This window comes from Ochotona princeps, chromosome 8 (assembly GCF_030435755.1).
Source record: "Ochotona princeps isolate mOchPri1 chromosome 8, mOchPri1.hap1, whole genome shotgun sequence".
NCBI lineage: Eukaryota > Metazoa > Chordata > Mammalia > Lagomorpha > Ochotonidae > Ochotona > Ochotona princeps.
The window spans coordinates 44,754,832-44,780,259 of NC_080839.1; the positions used below are offsets into that span (position 1 = coordinate 44,754,832).

Consider the following 25,428-nt stretch of genomic DNA (forward strand, 5'->3'; position numbering starts at 1 on the left):
ACGCATCCTCCTTGTTGGAATACTGGAGTCAAGTTTGCTGGCCCAGCCCACCCTGCTGACCCAGGGCTGTGTGGCTTACCCAGGGAGACAAATCCTTTTCTTGCCTTTTCCAGAAACCTACATGAGAAATGGAAAGTCCTGTATCTGGTGGCTCCCAGGAGGTCTGGTTGCCACCCTGGGAGAAAACAGGGTTGCACCAAGCGAGATGGAGCTTTGCTGCAGGGGGGTTGCCCAAACCAGTGGGCCCCAACTGACCATGAAGTGCCCAGGGTCTCCGTGAGCAAAGACCAGCCTGGCCACAAGGAGCTGACAATTGTGAGGAGGACACACAACCGAAGTGCACACTCATCCATTCTGTGGGCATCTCCCATGCATCCTAGTTAAGCCCTTTCTTTCACCTAACATGGACCTGGTCCAGCTTTCCTGAAGACATTAATTTACTCTTCTGTCTAAAAAAAAAAAAAGTCCTCATTGCACTACCCCCTTCTGCCTGGTTCACTCACCCACTCTCCCCTGGTCCCTCCAATGGGCAGGTCCCCTGTTCTGACGCCTGTCAGCCCTGGGACCTGTATGGACTCCACTTGGGTCACCCTGTCTCCTCTGGCTCTCCCTTTCTCAGCCCAGAGCTCACTTCCCATCATCTCCAGTTTAGAGGAAACGATTATCATCTTCCTTCCCCTAGGTCACAGGACGAACCAGCACATTCAACAAACCCTCAGAGTCCCTCAGATTGGAGGCCCTGGCAAACTCTACATGAATAAGATCATCAAGATGTGAGGTAGCTCCAGACACTGGCAGCAAGGGCTCTTGTTGAAGCCTGGAACACACTCAGAGACGCCACAGAGACCCTTGTACAAGGGGAGTGGCACTACTGTGTGGAGACAACTTGGTTTCCAAGGCCTGGCAGGGGTAAAGCAATGCCTCACACTGCTATGCAGATAGTTCCCTCCGCTGTCCCTGCCACCTTTGCCACTTCAAAGCCATCTAGAACCACAGTGCCCTCTGATCTGGTGGTGTGGGGGGACCCCTTCCTACAAAGCATAGGAAACAGCACCTAGGGCCAAGCATCTCTGCCATCAGTGAGGGATCTGGGATGTGCCAAGGTCTCCTGGAGTATTCCAACAGGTCCACAGTGTGCTCCCATCTGTGCAGATCCACACTACGCCTCTTTTACCGGGGTTGGGAGGGGGCAGAATTGGGGAGAGAGGCCATTTCTCCCGCCAAGTTACAGCTTTATCAGAGCCAGAAGGGCTGGGTGCTGAGCTGAACAGCCTCTTCCCCAGGGCCTGCTCCATCCCTGGCTGAGGAACCCCCCCATCCCAGTTTCAGGCCTTGCAAGGCATCAGGGTGAGTACTGCAGCTCCAGAGCTGCAAGCTGGTGGAAGTACAGGAAGCCCACCAATGGCTCTCCATGAGTCCAGGAGATGCTCCAAGCCACTACCCCTTCATGAAGACCCACTGACCTTGCCTCAGTTTCCTTGACCTTCCTCTAGGCCAAGTCAGCAGCATTCCTGCCCATGTGGACCTCAGACCAGTGGAGTTAGCCTTTCACAGCCACAGCTGAGGCAGGTGCATTCCTCTCTGACTGGGTCAAGGCCACACACACAGACATCCCCTGCACTAAGCCGGTTGTGGTAGGCCTGAGTAGGAAGCAGGCAAAAACACAAAGTCCTTGAACTCTGCCCCATTTCCTGAATGTAGATATCTGAATGCTGACAAACCAATCCTTCACCACGGCACGACACCCCGGAGAGCCCGGAACCACCCTGCAGGAGTCACTGCGAGGCCCGGGGCTCAGGCCAACATAAACACCAGCGCTTGGCAGAACCTCAGACCAACGTGGTGCTGTGGAGTGGGGGTAGGGGCAGGGCTACATGAACACTAATCACCGTGTTATGGACACAGCCAGACTTGTCCCCCCAGAGCTCATGCACATGTTTGACCTCTGATGTCTTAATGCTAATTGATGGATTAAGGGTGGAGATGAGATCTAATTGTGGCATCTGAAAGGCGGACCTAGGGCGAGGTGTCTGGGTCACTGGGGGCGTGCCCCCAGAGGCTGAGGGTTTGACTTGCAAGAAGGTTGGCTATGTGAGCTCCAGTTAAGCCCAGCTTCTCCCCAGCTTCCAACATGCCACAGGATCATTCCTCCACCCAAAGTTACCACCTATCTCTCCCTGGGAGACCCTATAACTACTCCAGCCGGGAGGTTGCCACTGCTGGTGGTGCCCCCAGTGAGTAGGTTCGGGGATATCACAATGACTAGGGGGTACTCCTGGTATTTAATAGGCAGCGCCAGGGGTGCTAACTTTCTATAGTGCAAAGGACTTTGTCCTGCTGAAGTAATTACCAGTACACACCATTGAGAAATTCTGGACTCCAACAGGGGCAGCTCCTTCAACTATAGGTCACTGAACCTCCAGCTGCATGCGGAAGGATCCAGAACTCAGGGGAAATGGGCAGAGACAAGAAACCGAAGGGAGGTGTTTTCTGCTATGATTGCTCAGCCTTTAGAGAGCGCGGGGGAGAGGGAGGGCAGTGTTGCCCACTGAAGTCCCTAGCCGGAGGTCTGCAGGAAGAGGTCTTAGAGGAGCAGTGCTCGGTGGGTCTTTGCCAAGGAAGACCAGGCTCATTAGAGGGAAGTGGGTTTAGAGTGGCACGGAGGCTGTCCAAGACAGCAAACCGAATCTACTCCTACCAAGGGATCCAGCCACAGTGCTCTTCAGATTTGCCCAGATACACAGAAAAACCTACACATGGACATTTGGAGTAGCCCTATTCACAACTGCACAAACCTGGATGCAACTGAGACGCCCTTCAGTAGATGAAGGGATAGAACTGTGGTCCATCAACTCAATGATATTATTTCATAGCAAAAGAGAGAAATGAGCTGGGGGCATTTAGCCTAGTGGTTAAGATGTCCATGTCCCACGCTGGAGTGCCCAGGGTTCAATTCCTGCCTCCTGAATCCAGCAACTGGATTCCTGTCACTCATGTGGGAGACCTGGACTGAGTTCCCAGCTCCTGTTCTCAGCCTTGGCTATTGCATGCATTTAGGGAATGAAGCAATGAATGTCACACTTTCTATCTCTGTGCATCTCAAATAAATGAATAAAACTCTTAAAAACAGGCCATTGAAAAGACATGCAGGAACACTGAATGTATATTACTTAATGAAGGAAAAGAAAACAATATGAAGGGTTGTGCACTATATGACACCAACTATATTAGATTCTGGAAAAGACAAAACTGTGGAGACAGCTGACAGCTCAGCAACTGCCAGGGATGTGGGAGGGGAAGTGGGCAGAGCTCAGGTCAAGTTCCCGGCAGTGACTGACTGTGGTGGGCACAGTCATCACACATCTGCTCCTGGAGCACCTCAGCTCAGCATCACTAGAGGTCCTGGCCTAGCTGGGAGGAAAGAAGCCCTTGCCAACCCAGCTGACAATGTGGAGCGGGCATGCGCAGAGCTGTCAACGCTTGCCAAGCACGTCACTCCAGTGATTCGCCATCAGCACAAGGGTCTGCTGCCAGCCGGCTGTGACAGGGAAGCAGAACACGAGTCACCGGCACGGGGCAGGGGGACGGGTCATCCCACTTCTCGGCCTTCCAGTCACACCCAGGCCAGGTTCCCCAGTGGATGGCAAACCGCAAAACGAAGCCACAGCTCCCCAAACACTCTTCTGTCCTACTTAAAAAAAATAGTATTCATTTATACAGAAGACAAGCAACCAAAAAGAGAGTAAGAAGGAAAGAGAAGGCGAGAAAGACATAGACACAGAGAAAGAGGTGGATCTTCCGTTTGCCAGTTCACTCCCCAGACGGCCGCAACAGCCAAGCCTGGAAGTCAGGTACTTGGAATGGCATCTAGGTGTTCCATGTAGGAGGGAGTCAGGGCCACAGCTCCTGGACGGTCACCAGTTATCTTCCCAGGACGGCCCACAAGCAGCTGCATTCAAAGCAGAGCAGCCTGGACTTAGACTGTTGCTCTACTTTGAGGTGCTGGCATTGCATTTGGTGATTTAACATGCTGTGCCACCATGCACACCCCTCCTTTCTGTCCTTTCTTACACTTCAGGTAGGAAAGGAACAAGAGACTGTGCTGTGGGGCGTGAGAGCCTGACTGGTGGCATCCTCCTCCGTGAACACCTAGCACCATGCCACAGGCAAGCAGGGCACTTCCACTCTGAATTCCCTTGGCTCACAGCACTGTCACAGTCCAACACTTACTACATGCTGATCTCCATCTACAACCCTCAGGACCAAGGAGGCTGTGTGCAGGGGAGGGCTCTGTCTTTCCACTTACCACATTCTACACACACACACACACACACACACACACACACACACACACACACACACACACACCAGTGCCAACTATTACAGAAGACAGCATAAAGATTCCCAAGATATCTGTAAATAGATTACCCTAGGATCCAGCCATCCCACTTATGGGAATATATTTAAGTCAAATGAAATCGCCATTTGAGTGATCCTGTACCCCATGTTTATAACACTGCAATTTACAATAGCTAAGATATGGAACCAATCCAGATGCCTCTCAACTAATGACTGGATAAGGAAAATGGGGCACATATGTATGTACCAAGGAATACCACTTAGCCATAAAAAGGAATGAAATCCTGTCTTTTGCAACTAAATGGACTGAGTTGAAAAACCATCATGCTTGGTGAAATGAGCCAGTCCCCAAAAAACAAATGTCATGTTTTCTCTGATCCATAGCAACCAATACACAGAGCACCAAGACATGTAACCTATGAGCAAGCCTAACATCCCAGGATTTAATTACTGCTCATAGCCTGTGTCTATATTTCCATTTTTTCTTTTTTCCCTATGTGCTAAATCATGCTATCTTTACCTATTGGGGTTTTAAGCTTGGAATTGTGAAGTGAAAGGAAAATAGGCCAATTGTCCTAATTTGGGGGAAAAGATAAGGAGTGTAGATAATGGGAAGAGGAGGGAAGCAGCAAGGAGGAACCCCTGTAATTCTGAATCTGTTGTGTAATACATGAAGTCTACTCACTTTACATATTTTGAAAAATGTAAATTTAAAAAGTCATAGCACCACACAAACAAACTACTCACCATGGATACTTGCTGAACACAGGTTTTGTCAAGCCAAGCCTACAAGGACACAGACAACCCAGGAGTGTCAGCCATAGGGGAACATGCCTCAACTCCTATTTCAGCAGGAGGGCTTTATAAATGCCTTTTAGAGTGGCCAGCATTGTATCCAGTGTCTGAAGTGTTGGTATCCATTAGGTACTGGCTGGAGTCCTGGCTACTCTACTTTCAATCCAGCTCCCTGCTAATACACCTGGGAAAGCAGAAGATGGGCCCTGTCCTTGGGCCTCTGCACCCATTTGGGATACCTACAGATGCCCCTGGCTCCTGATCTCACCCAGCTCAGCCCCTGGCCATTGCAACCATTTGGGGAGTGAGCCAGTGGATGGAAGACTTCTCTTTTGATCTTTCCATCTCTCCTGTAACTCTGCCTTCCAAAAAAACAAAAAATATTTTTGACAAATGACCTTATAGAATCAAGATCCCCTCTTTTTAGAAGAGGTGGCACCATTGGGACTGTCCTGGATGGCAGTTCTTTCAGGAGTCACACAGACACGGGAACATGTTCTTCATTAAGAGTGTATGTGTGTGCATTTATGTGCACACAGGTAGACAGGTAGGTAGAGATGGCCCTGCTAAACAGGTGGCATTTACAGAGACCTGAACACAGTGAGACAGTCCAGCCCAGAAACATTAGGGGGAAGAGCATCCATGGCAGAAAGGTCTTGGTACGGGTAGGGGTGGGGAGTGAACTTGTCCAAGTAAGAGCAAGGAGTCTGCTGTGGCTGGAGGAGGACAGAGGCAGGAGAAGAGGCTGGAGCAACACCAGTCAGGGCAGCCCTAGGAGCCCTAGGAGGGCTTCCCTGCAGGGAGCCCTAGGAGGTTGGATTTTATTCCTTGTCCCAGGAAGGGTCTGAGTAGAGGGAAGACAGATGTGAGGCAGGGATTGGCAAGGTCATCTGTGGAGATGGGGTCAGAAGAGGCCTTCAGGAGACAAGAGTGAAAACCAGAAAGGCAGGGTGAGACCACTGCAGCAGCCTGAATGCAGGGCAGGGGCAGGGGTCGAGTGGGCAGCTGTCCAGTACACAACACATGGTCAGGTACAGAACACAACCAAACCAGGCCCAGGGGCTCCCCGATGCACTGACCATGCAGGCACACTCTCCTGCTGCGTGCACCATCCCTGCCTTCTCTGCAGCTTCCTAGGCCACATGCAGCCTCCAATGACAGCTTTATCAATGTCTCCAAAAACCTTTCATGACTTCCTATCGCACTCAGTAATGTAATAGGCAGGGGCTGGCAGCAAGGCGTAGTAGGTTAAGTCTCCATCTCATATGGGTGCATATGGAGTCTCAGCAACTCCACTTCTGACCTAGTTCCCTGCTTAGAGCCTGGGAAAGGAGCAGAGGAGGTCCTTGGGCCCCTGAACTCATGTGGGGGACCAAGAAGAAGCTCCTCTCTCTAGACCAGCCCAGTTCTAGTCATTTCAGCCATTTGCGGAGGGAAACAGCAGATGGACGATCCTGTGTGTATGTGTCCTTCTGTGACTCTACCTTTCAAACTAAAAATAAGGAAATCTTTAAACAAATGTAAAAGACAAACCAACAAATAACAGGTTTAGAGACCACCTATCAGAAGTCTCAACTTTCACAAGGGTCCAATCCAGCCAAGTACACCTCATCTCAGTCCTACTGCTCTAAAACTCCAAAGAATGTTCATTTAGAGTTTCTTCCCAGGGTCTTTCCATATCTTTGGATATCCCAGGATGCTAATTGGAACAGAGGTTTTGTCCCTGGCCATCCTCAGGTAAGTCCCAGGAGTCTTAGTCTAAGGCTATGCCACTCACCCATGTTAAACATCCAAGATTTGTTAGCTTTTGGTCCACTGTGGTGGGCCCAAGGATTTCTGGAAACCCAAGCTGTATGTCACTCAGTCTAGCAGACACCACAACACTCCTAGCTCTGGGTTGGCCTGACAGCCTCATTGGCTGAAGGATCCGTAGGCACAGCATAAACAGGTACACAGCATGTGCCAGCTGCCCAAGTCTCGTGTTCTGGGGTCCTAGGCTCTAAATGCACAATGGCTTTTGCAGTGACACCCTGGGTCTCAGAAGGGCACAGCCCAGGGCTCTACTCTCTTTTATGTCCCATTCCAAGTGTTGTTGGAGGACAGGGGAATTGACCCAGAGTTGTCCTCACAGATATGGGTATAATGCTGCTGCCTGTAATGGCGTTAGCACTGGAGGACTGAAACAGGCCACATATCTGCAGGGATCTGAGCCCTTCCCTCTGAAAGCTGACAAGGAGGCAGCCAGAATACCCCTGTTAACAACTCCAAAGGAGCCAAGATCAGCAGACTTAAATGTCCAGAGTTTTATGACCCAGCCATTAGCTGTGATTTCTTACTTTAGAGGATGTGAACAGACTGGCACGGCCCCAAAGGATGGCAGGCGTATGAGTCGATCCCCTCCCAAGCTCTTTGCTAGGGTGCCAAGCTGGTATAAAAGGGCTCGGTATGTGTCAACATGACTATGGTATCAAGTTCATGGAATTGTTTTTAAAAGTCCAAGTACTGTATTTTAAAAAGTTAAAAGAAAAAGCATAAAATACAAGGAATCTTCAAAAAGTTTTTAGAAAATGCATACTATGAAAAAGCTATGGTGGATTTCAAAATTTTGGTGGCCAAATTATTTCATTCTATTTTTCCACACACATGATGAAACCCCCTCTTATGAGCAATATAAGGACACCTTTAACTCTCACAGACCCATCTTTTTGTCATGTTTTTAAAGATTTGAGAGGCCGAGTAACAGGCATGGAAAGATAGAAGGAGATTGCTTCTATTTAAAGATTCATTTCCAAACTCCTGCCAGGGCTTGCCATGCTGACACCAGGAGCCAGCAACAACATCTGGTTTTCCCCTGTGGATAACAGGAACCTATGTACTTGGTTTATCATCTGCTGCCTCCCAGGCGTATCAGCAGAAAGTTGCACCAGAAGAGTGGGACTTGAACTGACATTCTGGGTGGTCCCAAATGGCAGCTTAACCATCTAAACCACACCACCTGCTCCTTTCTCACTCTTGAGAAGGATGACCCATCATCTCACAGGAATGCAGAGTGCTATGCACATAGCATCACTTTTGAACCCACAGCAGACATTACTAACCAAACACAGTAACTGTTTCCCACTGAACTCAGATGCAGCTTCCAAACCCTTCTAAGCAGGTACTTCCAAGTATCCATAGTGGGCCTAGAAGATGAACTATTTCCAGTACCTTCCTACAAAATATCTGTGGCTATACCAGTAATGTTGTGTGAGTGAGAGGTGGAGAATGAAGGAAGAGGGAAGTAAAGAGAGGCTCTGGGGATAAATTATTTGTCATCAATACAGATATTGGCCAACCACTGGGTGTGATTGTGAAAGTTGAGAATGAGGCAAGAAAGATGAACAAAAGGCCCACAACATAGGATGAAACCACACATATGCTCACACCCTCACACAGAAGTGCCGACAGAGCAGGTCACCCAGAGACACCTGTAGGCTAAACACCATCAAAGGGGTGGTCCTTCTCCTGCCCTTGCGGTGGAAGGGAGACGGTATAAGAGCATCAATAAGCTACTCAGAGCCCCACCTACGCAGAGCACATGGGCTTTTTACAAGCACAAAGACCCAGAGTTTGAGCAAAATCCTGTGGAGCCTCTGAACACAGCTCACCAGGCGATAAACAGCCCAGGTGAGAAACAATGACAACCAGGGAGCTAAGAAATGAAAATGGAGAAAACCAGGAAAAATCCACAGCTGAGCGATTCACAGAAATCCAGGTTCCCCTGCTGCTTCCTTTTCTTTCTTTTAAGTCAAAATATGCCTTTTCACAAATGCTAATGCCTTAGTCTTCAAGGACCAATAGGAAGGCTGTTCTAGAAAGGCCTCTGCTCTAAGTAAGATCTGGGCTTTTATTTATTTGGAAGGCAAATTGCAGGAGGGCTGGGGAAAGAGAGACAGACACTGATCTTCCACCTGCTGGTTCACTCCCCAAAATGTCACAAAGGCCAGGGCTGGAACAGGCCAAAACCAGGAGCTAGGACTTCAGCGTGGTCTCCCACATGGGTGCAGGAGCCCACTCATTTGGACCATCTGCCACTGCTTTCCCAGAAGCATTAACAGGGAACTGGATTGGAAGTGGGATGCTGGCATTGCAGGAAGCAGCCTAACTCATTATGCCATAATCCTGGGCCAAGGCCCCAATACTGCTTTCAGAAGCATCTTTGTGAGATAATCCTGTTGAGTCTGTGATGTGAGAGAGCCTCAGAAAGTTTCAGAAAAAAATGGAATTAAAAATACAACGGACATTTTCCATAAATCTTTAATTTTTTAAATTTATTTATTTGGGAGGCAGACAGTCACAGAGCGAAAACTCCCACCTGTTGGCTCATTGCTAATGTCATTCCCAGATGCCAACAATAACTGGCCCTGGGCCAGGCTGAAGCTACAGGTTGGGAATTCAATCCATGACTTCCCTGTGGGTGGCAGGAAGCCAAGTACCTGAGTCACCTGCTGCATCCCAGGGTCTGCAGCAGTAGGAAGCTGGTGTCAGGAGCTGAGACTAGGCACCCCAACTAACATGGGGCGTGGGCATCATAACTGCCAGGCCAAATGGCTGCTCCTCCCCCATGAATTTTTTAGAAATTCCCGATAAATGGTCTGCCAATATGTATAACTCACTTACCTTTTATCTGAAAGGAAAAAAAAATCCGCCTTTAACAAATGTGTGTATAATGCCAGCTTGGTGACCTGGCTGTAACATTGGACGGGAGGAGGGTACCACCAAAGAAGCATAGCTACTCAGAGACACAAAAGCCATCACTAAAGGCTGCTGGAGGAATCAAGTTCCTATAGGCACCTCTACATAAGGGTGAGAGCAAATGCTATTTCTATCCTCATCTGCTATTCCACCAGGTCCATGGAAATGCCTGTATTGCTTGCGGGTGCCTGCCACTGCTCCAATTGGGGGTGCAGAGTCTGAAAGTCAGCCAGTCGCTAGCAAAGGTGTTAACACAGGTCCTATCTTTAGTCGGACTGAAAGTGTTAAAGTAGACACATTCAAGATTTGCCATCTTCTGCTCTAGGGGAAAATGGTGACTGGGGAGACAGAAGGGTGACACCAGCTCCCTGGCAGAGGGTGTTGGAGTGGAGCTATAAACCTTTAAAGCAAACATCTTGAAAGAAAAACTGCATTAGAAAAGCAAATAGGCTCCCATCAATGAATGCATTGTTAGAGGATGCTTGGCCACAACAAATTACGTCCAATAGCATGTCTCATGCAATCATCTCCTTTGGAAAGCCTAAGCTTTGGACTGAGAGGGTAAGAGCCCTCTGCTCTTCTGATTTCTTATTGTGCAGAACTGGGAAGTAGCAGTATTCCTTTTGTTTTGGGTTTTTTTTTTTTTTTTTTTTTTTTTTTTTTTTTTTTTTGTTAAGCCGCATGGCAATTCCTCTCAAGATGGTAAACACGGAGGGGAGTGGCTGTCTGGAAGGCTGATAGCAACACCTGCTTCAGTGAGGTGCTCTCACACAGCAATGTCTCCGGCATCCACAGGCTCCCCCAACTGACACAGCCGGTCAGGAAGGTAGGGTAGCTAGATCATGAGGTCAGGATTCCAATCCTCATTCCACCCCTTGCTGGCTGTGGGAGACTGGGCATCTTACCTACCATTTCCTCACCTATGAAGTGGGGATACTCGGCATATCTCCTAAACTTGCTGGGTGGGTTAAAGGGTTTGTGCAACATGTCAGGCACTTAGAGAACTTAACAATGAACCAGGACCTTCCTACGCATTGGCCCTGGACTCCTCACAGTGTATTTGTGTGTAATTTCAGGAGCCTTCCTTCAGAGTGCAAGGTGCTCGGATACACCTTATATCACAAGGTAAAATGAAAAACAACACACACACAAAAACACACCTGTCTCTGTTTCTGCCACAGTGTGCCTAGCATTCAGGGGCTAGAGGCAAGTGACAAGGGATTAGCTCATAGTTCTCTTTTCATTAACAGCACCAAACCCAGGGCAGTCCTGATGCACAGCTAAATGTTTCCTGACCAAATGTAAAATTTCATCACACAAATAAATGAAATACAGATAATATAACATCCCTCATTTCAAGCTGATGGATTTTATTTTGTCATTCATCCCATTGGTTCTGTACTAGTCTACCTCAGATGAATTATGAACCAAATATGGCGTCAGGCTTGGATCACAAAAATCATAACTATCATTTCATCACTGACATAACCTATGTGGGATAATAATAATAGAGACCCACCGTGTGCCTCTGTTCTATTGTTAAAGGGCTAATGTCCTGTCTGTTTTTTTTCTGAAATCCAAAACAATCCAGTTTGGTTGAAAGGACTGTTTTTGCTAACTTGTTGTCCCCCACCCTTGTCGCACAGTACGGGAAAGAGGTCCTTTATAAGAAATCAAGCACAGGGAGTTGATGCTTTCCTAAGGGCAAATCTTTCAACTTCGTAGTGGTTTGCTGGTGCATAACCAGCTCATTAGCTCAAAATTTGACCACAGATGACCTCTGGGCTTTGAGAGACCCTAATCTATCTTGTGAATCATACATGACAATCTCCAATGCATATGTGCACCTAATGATAGCATCAAAATCCACAAGGCAAAAATTAATCAGAGTGTAAAACCCCTTCATCAGAAACAGTCAAAGCTAGGAAACAAACATCAGCAAGGACACAGGACTCAACACCTCCATCCATCAACCTGATGTGACCGATATCTATAGGCTAAATCATCCAACAATAACAGAATACATTCACATGGAACAGTCATGGAGACAGATCACATTCTGGGCCACAGGACAGATGTTAAACCTACTTGAACCAATTTAAAGGAACAGAAACCATACATGGTGTATCTCAGATCACAACGGAATTCAGTTAGAAACCAGTGACAAATAGCTGGAAAATCCCAAATATTGGGGAATAAATGACATACTTCTAAATAACACCTGGGGCAAAGAAAATATCTCAAGAGAACTGTTCGGAACTATATGAAAGTTAGTCAGCCACAAAGGATAATACTTCTCAAACTTTTCCATTAAACTTCCCCAAAATGACAGAGAAGGAATTCATCTCTCTAAAGTCTAAAAGTATAGTCTGAAATAATCCAGGAGATAGTAGGGGAGGGGAACCTCAGAACTTATCTGAAAATATTATGGTTTATCCTAAAATAAATCTTAATATTTCAAGTTTGTTTTTAACTCAATGATGTGTATGATTTTAATACAGAAGATGTGTGTCTACTTGCACTTTTCTTTTTGATTCTCAAGGATTACAGGTCTACCCCCAATGCCTGCAGAGTGTAAAGTCCCGAAGAAACAAAACACAGGAGATGCTCTAGGCAGGCCACATGCCTGTCAGTGCAGCCAGACTCCAGGAACAGGCTCACCAGTCCCGAGTCAAACCAGGGAATGCACTAAGTCTCTCTGCAGGGAGAGAAACACAGTAGGAAATTCTTCTCTCCAGCACACCCCCACTTGGGGTGTGACAAGTGAGGGTTAGCCCCTGAAATGCACTGTTCACCTTCCCAGCATTCCATACTTCCTGCCCCAATTTCCTAGGGCAATGACACATTCCAAGCCATGGGAGTGGCTCCTTGTGGCAACGATCCTCAGATCAATGAGCAGGAAAAAAAAAAACCTCCCACAAATGGATCCAAGTTCCTAAGAATGTACCAAGTGATAAAGTGGAATTTGAACTCCGTGAGTACAGGGATGCATTATTCAGTGAATGAAGAGAGACTAACTGGGGCACGGTTATTTGACAGAGAGGCAAATTAGGTCTTTATCTCACACCCTGCACACAAACACATCCCCCCAGAACTAAACCTTAGATCTGAACAGTTACAACCTAAATGTACAAGGGGACATTAGCAGTCAGTCACAGACAATCCTTTAACAACACTTGATCGTGGGATGTGAAACAGTGAAACAAAGGAACCAGGAACATATTTTCATAATACTAAAAAGCTGAGTGAGCAGGAACAAGTGTTCAGCCTAACGGTGAAAATGTCTGCATTCTACATTGAGGTGCGTGGGTTCGAGTCTTGACTTTGAGTCTCCTGTTAATGCAAACCTTAGGTGGCGGTGACGAGGGTTCGAGCAACTGGGTTCTGCCACCCACATGGGAGACCCGGGTTGTATTTCTGGCTCCTGACTTCCGCCTCGGCAATTGTAGGCGCTTGGAGAGTAAATCAAAGGATGGGAACAATCTATGTATCTACCTTCCCTCCCATAAAACAAGTTTATAAAAATAAAATCACACTTTTTAAGTTCAAACAGAACTCCCATGAATATAAAAGGAAACAGCAAAATAGTCTGCATGTTTAACAAAGCTCTGAAAAGCACTGACAAATAACTGACCTACCCCAAACAGGGATTACGTACACAGTCATAACTCACAAGAAAATAAACTCTGAAAAAACATTCACTTCCACTAAAAACCAAGCAAATACAAATTAAAATGAGAGAGCATTCTGTCAACATAACAAAGCAACAGTCACCAGAGACAAACTTTAATAGAGAAGCATTCGCACCTATGTGATGAGAGTGAGTTTGGAGAGCTTTTCTGGAAGGTCAGGTTATCAAAACAATAATACTAAGAGGTGAAAAAGTAAACTCAGTGAACAATCCTGAGGAGTAATTCATAAAGAAGCCACAGGAGATGCTGGTAAGGACTTCACTGCAAGGATATTCAAAACCTCCATTTTGAATATTTCAGTGTGAAGCCCTTATCACCAAGATGACAGAGTTGTGTAATAGAACATATCATAGGGCCCAGCGGCGTGGCCTAGCGGCTAAAGTCCTCGCCTTGAACGCCCTGGGATCCCATATGGGCGCCGGTTCTGGTCCCGGCAGCTCCACTTCCCATCCAGCTCCCTGCTTGTGGCCTGGGAAAGCAGGAGAGGACGGCCCAATGCATTGGGACCCTGCACCCGCGTGGGAGACCTGGAGGAGGTTCCGGGTTCCCGGCATCGGATTGGCGCGCACCGGCCCGTTGCGGCTCACTTGGGGAGTGAAACATCGGACGGAGGATCTTCCTCTCTGTCTCTCCTCCTCTGTGTATATCTGACTGTAATAAAATGAATAAATCTTTAAAAAAAAAAAAAAAAAGAACATATCATAGCTATCAAATACGTTTATATATTTATGTTTTCCACACAAATACTGTCCCTAAGTACTCTAGCTAAGAAGCAGAACTTTAAAAAAAAAAATCTACCAAATGTCCTTTTTGAAGAAAAAAAATAAATAGAACACAAAATGTCTGTATCTATGCCCAGGAAGGGCTGGAAAGAGAGCCGACATGTATCTAGTAAGGGGATGTGTCTGAGAACTTGGACACGGAGTGGTGTTGGGTTCTTCTGATAGAAGATTCTGACTGGTGTTGCCTTTTAGGAAAATAGGACCGAAGGAGGCTGGCGGAGAAGGGACATGAACTGCACAACCCATCTGTGTGTGAAGTGGGGGGCAATAAAACGCGCGCGTTCCGTCTAATTGAGCTGGTCGGTAGTAAGATCAGCACAAAGTATATGTCTGTTCTTGGGATTTTCCCTCAAGGCCACAAGAGTGACTGGAAAGTTCTGGGAGAACCCAAATTCAGGATTTCCCACCTGTGCAAGCAGGGGTTGAACTCAGATCCCTCAAGATGCGAGCTCAGACTCCAGGCTCCTGCTTTCCTTCCAGCGTAGTGACCCATGCTTCATCCCTGAAGCCCTCATTATAACATCAAGGTCAGCTATGTGTGAAAAAACATCTGCCAGGGCTTGGAGCTGCTGGTGGGGAATGCACACAGCATGCAATAGGCTGAGGATGCCTTCGGCCCAGTACTATCCCGCGGTGAGCCGTGCTCAAACCCAGAGGTCCCGGCTGAGCAATAAGAGGTTATATCCCTCAACTCATTTGCCACAACCATGGTAAGAGCTGTGGGTTTTCAACCTCTTCACTTTCTTCTCCTCCCCTTCCCTTCCTTCAAGATGTATGTATTAATTTATTTGAAAGTCCAATTTACAGAAAGGGAACTATCTTCCATCCATTGGTTCATTTCTCAAATGGCCCAAACAGTCAGCATTGGGCCAGCTCAAAGCAAGGAGCCAGTAACTTCTTCCAGGCCTCCCACATGGGTGACAAAGACTCAAGCACTTGGGCCATCTTCTGCTGCATTTCCAGGCACCACAGCAGTGAACTATCCCAGAAGTGGAGCAGCCTGGACTTGAAGCAGTGCCCATATAGGACGCTGGCACTGGAGATGATGGCTTTACTAGCTGTTCCCCAGTGCTGGCTCCTAACTCTTTTTTTCAGCCTAATAAAACTGGTGTTCTCCCTGTTGGTTGCCATGGTCTGGCACAGTGTGCCATTGTAAACCTCCGCATTATACGCCTGGGCTGCCTTTCTGTGGTTGCACGGTGGGTGGCCTCGAGCCAGGTCCTCTCCTGCAGCGCCCGAAGTACAGTCATTACTTAGCGAAGGCCTCGGAGGTGGCAGGAGACATGTGCAGCAGAGGCACACATGCTTTCCACATTGTTTCCTGACAACATTCAAAGGCAGATGCATGTTCTAAAAGAACCCAAGACAGGGTCTCTAAGATGTGAATATTCTCACCAACAAGAGGCACTGATCTTAAAAATGAAGCAAAAGTCTAGAAATGCACAAAAGCATTCTCACACAAGCATTTGCTGTGCTGTGGTAGCGTCCATGGACATGACAGGCTACACAGCAGCCACAGCCTTAGCCGGAAATCCCAACACCACACACTCCCCAAACCAGAAATGCTCTACTCCAATGACTGTGCTGTGGGTGGCTATGGAAACAAACTATCTACCAGAGTTTATGGGCCCTCCATTTATCATAAAACTTACTCTTGAATTATTTAACAGTTTAAAAGAGATATTTAAAAATAAATCTCAAAAGGGATTGGTGCAATGGCTCAACAGATTAATCCTCCACTAGTAGCACTGGCATCCCATATAAATGCGGGTCCCAGATGCTCCATTTCCCATCCAGCTCCCTGTTTTTGGCATGAGAAAGCAGTAGAAGATGGCCCAAATCCTTGGGACCCTGCACTTATGAGTGGGAGACCTGAGGAAGCTTCAGATCAACTCAGCTGTGAACACTGTGGCCATTTGGGGGGGTGAACCAGCACATGGAAGATGCAAATCTGCATTTGAAATTTAAAAATAAAAAATAAACCTCAGGCCCGGCGGCGTGGCCTAGCGGCTAAAGTCCTCACCTTGAATGCCCCAGGATCCCATATGGGCGCCGGTTCTAATCCCGGCAGCTCCACTTCCCATCCAGCTCCCTGCTTGTGGCCTGGGAAAGCAGTCGAAGACAGCCCAATGCATTGGGACACTGCACCCGTGTGGGAGACCCGGAAGAGGTTCCAGGTTCCCTGCTTCGGATCGGCGTGCATTGGCCCGTTGCGGCTCACTTGGGGAGTGAATCATCGGACGGAAGATCTTCCTCTCTGTGTCTCCTCCTCTGTGTATATCTGACTTTGTAATAAAAATAAAAAATCTTTAAAAAAAAAATAAACCTCAAAAGCAACAAACTTGAGAACATCAAGCATACTTCAAAAAGTTCATGGAAAATGGAATTAAGCAATTAATTCAATAAAGACAAAAATGTTTAAATCAATTCTTTCTCTGCCTTTCAAGTAGAGGAAAATAAAAATACTGCTTTAAAAATTAAATCATCATCTACTTTAAGCATAACAATAAAATGACATTCTTAAGACTAGCTGCATCCATGATTATTAAAAGAATCTTCCAGGATTGATGTCAATACAGTCAAGTGTTTACCAACAGAATCCACACTTGGAGTACCTGGACTGCACACTCCAGACCATCATCAAATGCTTATTGGTCTAGGATTGCCCAATGCTCAGAGGTGCCAAAGGCAGGGACAAAAATCAAGGAGGCCCCAAACTGGCAGAGAAAAAAGGACAAGCCCCAGTCAAGTTTAACTCACAGCCAAATAAGCAGGGGCCAGGGCTCATCCAAAAATGTTCACACCCATTGAAGATCAAAACCAAAAAGGGAAAGCAATGGAAGGCTGAGTTCATGCAAAGGAGTTATGTGTACAAGCCCTTCTGACGGGAATTCTAGCCAGCTGCAAGCACGTGAAGAGTGCAAACCCCAGGATGAGGACAGCATGAAAGCCTTTTAGATAATGCACAAACTTAGAGACCAAAGTGCTGAGCACAGGATGCACCTGCCAAGGGCAGAGAGTCCGTGTGAAGGGTTTTCTGTCCTCTGACTTAAGGCAAGCACAGCCCCAGAAAAATGCATAAAATTCCATTTCAATAAACTTTTTCCTAAGTCCAGTTAACTCTAATTTAAAAAAAAAATCAGTGAGTTAGTTGAAAGGCAGTTATGAGAAAGAGGAAGAGGGAGAGGAGAGACAATGGGGTAAGAGATGGGAGAGAGAGAGGAAAGACAGAAACTATTTGGATAATCTCCAAATAGCTGCAATGGCTGGATTTAGCCAGATTGAAGCCAGGAACCTGGAACTCCATCTGGGTCTCCGAGATGGGTGGCAGGAGCCCAGGCACTTGGATCATCTTTGCTCTGATTCCCCATGTGCATCAACAGGGAGCTGGATCAGAAGTAGAGCAGCCAGGACTTGAAACGACGCTCACATGGGATGCTGGTACTACAAAAGATGGTTTAAGTTGCATGTCACATTTACTTACATCCTATTTATTTCCTTTTATAAAAAAAATTAAGATTTATTTTTATTGGAAAGGCACATATACAGAGAGAGAAGAGACAGAGCGAAAGATCTTCCATCTGCTGGTTCACTCCCCAAGTGGCTGTGAAGCTGGAGCTGAACTGATCTGAAGCCAGGAGCCAGGAGCTTCTTCCAGGACTCCTATGTAGGTACAGGGTCCCAAGGCTTTCCCAGGCCACAAGTGAGTTGCTGAATGGGAAGCAGCACAACCAGGACACAAACCAGTGCCCATTTCGGATGGACCCCGGCATTTGCAAGGTGGGGACTTTAGCCACTAGGGACTATTTTCAGGGACTATTTCTTTCTTATGTTATAGTCTACATAAAACAACTTAAAACTCTTTAAAAAAAAAATTGTCCAGGTCCAAAGGAAAGTGCCCTGCCTCTAAGAGATGAACAGGTGGTCTTGATTTGTGGTTTTTTGCTTCTGTGAAAGATTCTGATGTTTGATTGTGCATGGCAGGGTTTGGGGGAGCCAAGCAAAACCCAAGACCTCTGTAAAGCTCCCATCCTCCCCTATCTAGACACTGCCTGGAAATACCAGCCGTTTAGTGCAGGATTGAGACTTCAAAATTGTGTGATTTAAAAAGTCATGCGATTACAAATATTTGGAATGGTTACATGATATCACCCCCAAGTCCTGGGGGAAGAGGGATTGCATATGGGGAGGGGGCCATTTGACAAGAAGGAAAACCACGGTCAGGTTCCTATAATAATAATAGTGAAAAAAGTGTGGCATGTTGAGTGTTGACAGTTTAGGTTTAATGACATGGGCCACACACAAGACCACTTACAACAATGATGAGATTTCAGCAGGAGTCCTACATCGGCCATGGTTAACAAGACAAGCCTCAATAGCGCCTTTAATGGTTCATAAATCCACAAGGGCATTCAAGAGGTCAGAACATAACTTGAGATCAAACTGATAGGCTAAGCTAGGAGCTACCCCCACCGTGCACTGAAAAGCACTAGTTTTGCAAATGTTCTTGCTGTCCCCTCCCCACCAGCAGCAGAAGCCACACCCAGGGACTGGGTACACAGGGACACCTACTGAGTCACCTCCCTGCTAGAGAAGAGGCCTGGCAACCTGTGCCAACCAGCTCCACTGGCGATCCTTAATAGGAGATTCTACAACACTTGGGATACGAAAGCAAGCACCAGATGCCCACTGCAGAGTCCTCCCCTGGCCAGTCCTCCTGGAACACAGCACAGAGACTAGGGTCTGACTTAAGAGACGCTTGGCAAAGGTCCTGGGAGAGAGGTCTGACGGAAAAGCCATCTACTGTTCAGGTGTCACCATAGTAACAGCAACAGGAAACATCACTTACTCCTCTAAAAGAGGTCCCCTCCACAGGGGACACTGGGTATTTACCGAAAGGTCACTTTATCCCAAGGAAACCAAATTCTGGAAAAGCAAATACAGTCAAGTCAGCCTCAAAGGCTGCCATATCCACCTGGACGGCCCACTCTCTAATTATGACTGCCCAACATGGAAAGCATGTGTCCTGGGCAAACTGCCACCGTCTTCTCTGAGACACATGCCCAGGGATGGATAAGTGTCTTTCTACTTCCTACTGGTCCCTCAGTCCTAACTCCCCAAGTGTCCATTTTGCCTGTGCCCACCCTTCATGCTACCTGGTTCCTCTGCCATCCTTCTTTAGAGTTATATCCTGTCTTCATTTACGGGAGCAAACATAAAAACAAAACTATGCTTATCTGAATTAAAAAACCCATTTCTGAATCGTATCAATTCATTATGTATGTGACCCTGATTTTTATAAGTTAAAAATTCTTTCATGTTCAGGCCACCTCCCATACTGGGCACCTCATATGAGCACTGGTTCAAGTCCTGGCTGCTTCACTTCCAATCCAGCTTCCTGCTAGTGTGCCGGAGAGGATGGCCCAAATGCTTGGGCCACTGCACCCACAGGAAAATCCAGAAGCTCCTGGCTGTTGAAGCCACTTGGGAATTGAACCAGAGGATGGTGGATCTTTCGCCATTCCTAACTTCGCCTTCAAATAAATATCAATAAATCTTTTATTTTTTAAGATTTACTCATTTTTATTGGAAAGTCAGATTTATGGAGAGACAGAGAGAATGATCTTCCATCTGCTGTTTCATTCCCTAAATGGCTGCAATGGCTGAAGCTGAGCCAATCTGAAGCTTCACAAGCACCTCCCATGTGGGTGCAGGGTCCCAAGGCCTTGGGCCATCCTCTGCTTTCCCAGGCCACAAGCAGGGAGCTGGATGGGGAGCTGGATGGGAAGTGGAGCAGCTGGGACATGAACCAGCATTCTCAGAAGATCCAGGCAGCTGTAGGGAGATGATCAGCCAGTTGAGCCATTGCATTAGGCCCAAAATAAATATTTAAAAAATACTTTTATATTCATCTTCTTTGATTGGCAGAACCCCAGGTGGGGCAGCTACAGTCCTATTATTCCCACTTTAATGACGACCACCGAGGTCTATTGAAGACAACTGATCTCCGACTACTGAGGACAACACATCCTGCATCAGAGCCAGTCATGTCTAAAACTACTGCTGCACTTGCCTGAATTTGTGATCTGTCAAAAGACATTCACCTGAAATTCCCTAAGGCTGGGCTTAGTTTCCATGATATTCTTCTGGCTTAACAAGGGGCAGGAGTAGTGAGAGAAGTTTAAAAAGGACTAACTCTCCCAGTTTCAGAACTCATATAACCTGTAGTGGTATCTGGAATTCTAAAGGGCTCAAAGCCACAACAGCGATGATAATGATGATGATGCCAAAACTAAGATCTTACTCAGCACCAGGTGCTGCTCATCAAATGTTCAATACATTCAACAGCATTGTGAATTCCTCTATTTTGCAGTGTGTGTGGGGAGGGAGGAGAATGTGGGGGGACAGGTGTAGAAATGCTGGGTAACACATCCAAGATTACACACTGCGCTCTAGACGTGGAGGAGGACACGCAACTGGACACGCCAGGCCCCTGTGAAGTCGGCCTGCCAGCTACGGATCCAGACCTGGGTGGGAGGCAGCCACCCCCACCAGAGCCAGGATGGCAATTCCAGTACTGCCATTTGGGCATTAGGCCCCGCGCTCTGCCACTCATGACCAACATTCACGTCCCAAGTCCTCAAGCATCAAATCAGACTTCCAGCCAGCAGCCACGCCCTTCTCAGACTAACCCCAGGAAGGTTTCCCAGATCCTGGTTGGCGATGACATAATGGCTGGTGTGCCTGCATCGGCCTCCAACTAATTTAAGAAAAATTAGAGAGGAAAGCAGCTCGGGAGGAAACGTGCAAATTAAAGACACACGTGGGAGGCGGCAGGTCTAGTAAACGCAGGGACTAACGGCTTTGGTTCTCCTTTTTATTAAAAGCAGTCCTCAGTGGTGTGAACCACTTCAGCCGCTCACATGTTGGAAACTGTAGGAGCCAATTTCTATATATCTAACACCCTTTTAAAGTTTATGCATCTTTTCCTTAAAGAAGAAAACATAAAAATCACACAGAAAAGAACATTCTCCAGCAAAAGAGCAAAATGCTCCGGTTAAGAGCGCAGTCTGCATGGGCGAGTATTGCACGGCAGGCACAGCCGGCGCCAGTGTGCACAGCCTTCCTCACATGTGCCTGCATCCTTCCCCGCCTCTACTCTTCACTGAATAACCACCTTGGGATCTCAACAGCTCAACTGAAAACCCCATTGAACAAGGAATTCTAGGGCATTTCAAGACCCAGACCTGAAAGAAGTGAGGCTCCTGACGATAGGCAGGTCCCACTACTCTGGGACTTCAATTCCCTCTCCTAGGGAAGGAGAGGAAGACCACTTCATCAGGTCCGCGTGAACACAAGCCAGCAGCTTCAGCTACTAGCAGTACTACCGTTATTTACAAACGCCTCACACTCACATCCAGCACGCTTCCGCTGTATCCCTAATGTTTTGCTCGTTTGTGCAAGCCAAAATTGATTTTTTTTTTTTTGTTACAGATCAATACAACTGGAGAGGGAGGGAGGGAGGGAAGGGGAGTGGGAGCGAGCGAGCGAGAGAGAATAGTCCTTAGGAAAAACGTGGGGGCCAAGCCACCCACTACCCTGTCCCCTGTTGGCGCACCCGCTGGGCGCCCGCTTTAGCGGACATCCCTCCTTCGACCGCGGCTCTCAACCAGCGCTTCCAGGGCGGGACTGCGAATCCCTGGATTTGTACTCGGCTCTGAATGAGACGAGGGTTTTTGGGCATTTGGGGGGAGAGGTTTCCGTGGCTTTGCTCCAACTCCAGTGACCTTATGATGAGCACCTTGCCCCGTGAGGTTCAACTCCGCGGTTGGGGGCTGAGCACGGGTCGAAGCGTACTCTTAGCGCAGAGCCGCCCCAAAGCCGGGACACCTGAGCTGCCCATCGACTAACCCAGCAGCAGAGCCTGGGCGCCGCTGGTTACCAGGGCTGGCCCCGCGCCCCACGCTCCCACAATGAGCTCCACGGTGGAAGGACTCGCGCGCCCTGCAACCCCGATCCCTGCGTGCGGGAGTCCCCTCCCCCACCTCTCGTTCATTTCCAAGAACAAACTCAAAGGAAACCGGCAACGCTCGGTCTAGGGTTTCACGCCTGCCCTCAGCTGACACCAAAACCACTTCTCGCGGGGAAGTTAATTGAACGAACAATTAATCCGTACAAAAATCCAACACCTACCCCCGAAGCCCAGGAGCTCCTCAAGGGAGATGTCTGGGGGCGCCTCTGCCGATGGGGCGCATCTGCCGGGACTGGGACTGTGGCCTGGGGATGGGGGGGCGAAGGGAAAGCAGGCCGGGCCGGCCAGAGGGGTGCACGCCCGGCACCCTCTCGGCTGACGGCGGCGCGGTGAAGCCCGGCTAGCAGGCGGCCAGGTAAGCAGGCAGGTGTGGGCGTGTGTGAGAACAGACTCAGCTGCGGCGGATTAAAGTTCAAGCCCGTCCACAGGGCGCTCCCGGTGCTCGGCGCTCTCACGCACCGCCCAGTCGGCCACTTCCCGGGGCAAGCCTGGGCGCCCCACAGCCCCCCACCCCCCAACTCTGGCGGGGACTCCCCTGGCCTCCCCGGCTCGCAGCCAACCAAAGCACTGTCCTACCTCCACACTGCTAGGAGGGCGCAGGAATCCCACCCTCCCACTCCTCCGGAAAAAAGAAAAACAGGGGTCTGGGGACGTGGGGTGCGCGCCAGGCGCCGTACGTACCCAGCACGAAGAGGGTGAGCTGTCCAGCCGAGGTGACCATCTTACGGGCAGGCGGGCGGACGGGCGGGCAGCAGGCGCTCCAGCCTCCTGCCCTCCCGGCGGTGCCCAAGTGGCGGAGCGGCGCCGCGGTGCGGGGGGAAAAAGGCGCTGGCAAGGCAGGGCCAGCCCCCGGCGCGGGCGGGCGGAGCGAGCACCCAGCGCCTCTCGCGCGCTCGCACCCCGCAGCGCTGCCGGCCGGGCGGAAATAGGAAGGCGGTTACCGCCACCTCTCTGCCACTGGGCGACCGGGACCCGGCTGCCCACCCTCTCGCCCTGGTGGGGGTGCCCCCCCGAGGGCACAGAGGGTGGGGGGATTGGGGCTGGGGGCGGGGACGCTGCGCGCTTGGAGCTGGGCGGGGCGACCTGGAGTCCCCGAGCCTGGCGGCGCGGGTCGGGCATCCGCACCCAGGAAAAGGCAGGAAGCGCCTGACTTGAGAGCCACCCCCAGACTGCCGGGGTGGTGCGACGGCTCGCCCCTACATGCGGGGTCGCCGCCCGAGTGTCCCGGGGCGCAGTGCGGCTTCTCGGCTCTAGGCGGCGAAGCGGAGCCACCTGGGCGCCGCCAGTCAGGGTCACCTGCGTCCCAGAGCTGTTGCTGGGGCCTCATGTGGGCTGGAGACTCGGGGGCGCGGCCAGGGGAGGGTGTTTCTGCTCACCAGCCACTTGCTGAGCTGGCCAAGGAGAATGCCCCCCGCTCCCGGCATCAAACAAAGCATGTGTGAACCCAGATTTCCCACCTGCGCCCCCATTTCCACCAATCGGGACACCTGTCGCCCGGGGCACGACCTCCCTCCATCCCCATGTGGGTACAGGGTTAATATCAGTGAGTCTTGGTCCTCTAGCCTGGCGCTGATAATGATGATGGCTTTCCATGAAGATACGGGTTAGACACCTCCACGACCACCTGCCACAGGGAGCGGACACCAAGTACCAGTAGCAGGCTCCCCAGGAGAGGGCTGTGTGGGCCTCAGTCTTCAGGATTTGTGACTTGAAGCTGGCCCTGGTGCTGACACTGGGGGAGGTAGAGGGACATAGGAATGGCACTCTGGTCAAACAATGCATGCTCCCTCTGGTCCTGGGACAGCAGGCCCTGGAAGTGACCACGCACCTCCTGCAGGTGACCCCTTCCTGCCTGGCTTCGGAGGTAGAATCCTCTCTCATTAAAGGTCGGAGAGGTGTCTGTTTGACCAGAGGGTCAGACTCTAAAAGGTGCTTTTCAGGAGCAGCAGGGGCATGGATTCCAAAAAGAAGCATCAGGCCTTTAGTCTCAACTTGGGGCAGAAAGCAGCAGCCTGAAAAGGGTGTCGATTTGCAAACTGACAAATCACTGCTTTCACTACATTGTCAGAGGATATTTGGGTCAGCAATGAGGATTTCATGGTAAATTCTGAGCTACCTGAATTGATCTGTATTTTTCGTTGTTTCATTTGAAGCAGGTGCAGGACACATACACGTTCCTTTTTTTCTTTTTTCTTTTTTTTAAAGATTTATTCATTTTATTACAGCCAGATATACACAGAGGAGGAGAGACAGAGAGGAAGATCTTCCGTCCAATGATTCACTCCCCAAGTGAGCCACAACGGGCCGATGCGCGCCGATCCGAAGCAGGGAACCTGGAACCTCTTCCGGGTCTCCCACGCGGGTGCAGTGTCCCAATGCATTGGGCTGTCCTCGACTGCTTTCCCAGGCCACAAGCAGGGAGCTGGATGGGAAGTGGAGCTGCCGGGATTAGAACCGGCGCCCATATGGGATCCCGGGGCTTTCAAGGCGAGGACTTTAGCCGCTAGGCCACACCGCCAGGCCCCACATACACTTTCTTTAGCACTCTCTTCAGCCTCTAGGTCACCGTCTTTTGCTTAACCTTGACCTGTTCTGGTGGCTTTGCTGTGTCCTCCTTGGGCTAGCCTGCTTTGGCTACAAGAGGGAAGGAATCTGCAATTCTCCCAACTTCCCCTGCTCTCCTCTGTTGTCCAAGACTGGAGAATGGACCTGCCACCTTGCTTCCCCCCGGGACCGGCCTTCATGCTCCCTGCACTGAGAGTTGGCTGCTCAGAGACTTGGTTGGCTCCCTGTGGGAGGGGGTAAGCAGCCGGCTCAAGCCTGTGCGATCCTAAAGCCTTTTTTCATCAAGAAATGATCTTCATCTCTAGAGTGCCCAACTCAAAGGACATTGTAGCACTCAAAAATGATTAATTCCTTCACCCCAAGATTTTTGGGAGCCTGTGTCCATGTTTTGTATATAACCTTCCAGGTTTTGTTCAAGTCCAATCAGGGATTGTCTTTTAAGCTTAAGCCTTATTTTCTTAATGTGAAC

General features: G+C 49.0%; 1 protein-coding gene across 2 annotated transcripts in view; it reads right to left on the bottom strand.

Annotated features, from left to right (window-relative positions):
• TGFA (transforming growth factor alpha) overlaps positions 1-23,376 on the bottom strand; it is an 89,446-nt gene extending 66,070 nt beyond the window's left edge. The window contains exon 1 of one of the 2 annotated variants that reach the window (XM_058667937.1): positions 23,076-23,376. In XM_058667937.1, coding sequence (XP_058523920.1) covers positions 23,076-23,115 — 40 coding nt within the window. In that variant the 5' untranslated portion in view covers positions 23,116-23,376. The remainder of the gene's footprint in view (positions 1-23,075) is intronic. The other variant, XM_058667938.1, reaches the window with a different exon arrangement.
• Between the last annotated feature and the right edge of the window lie 2,052 nt (positions 23,377-25,428).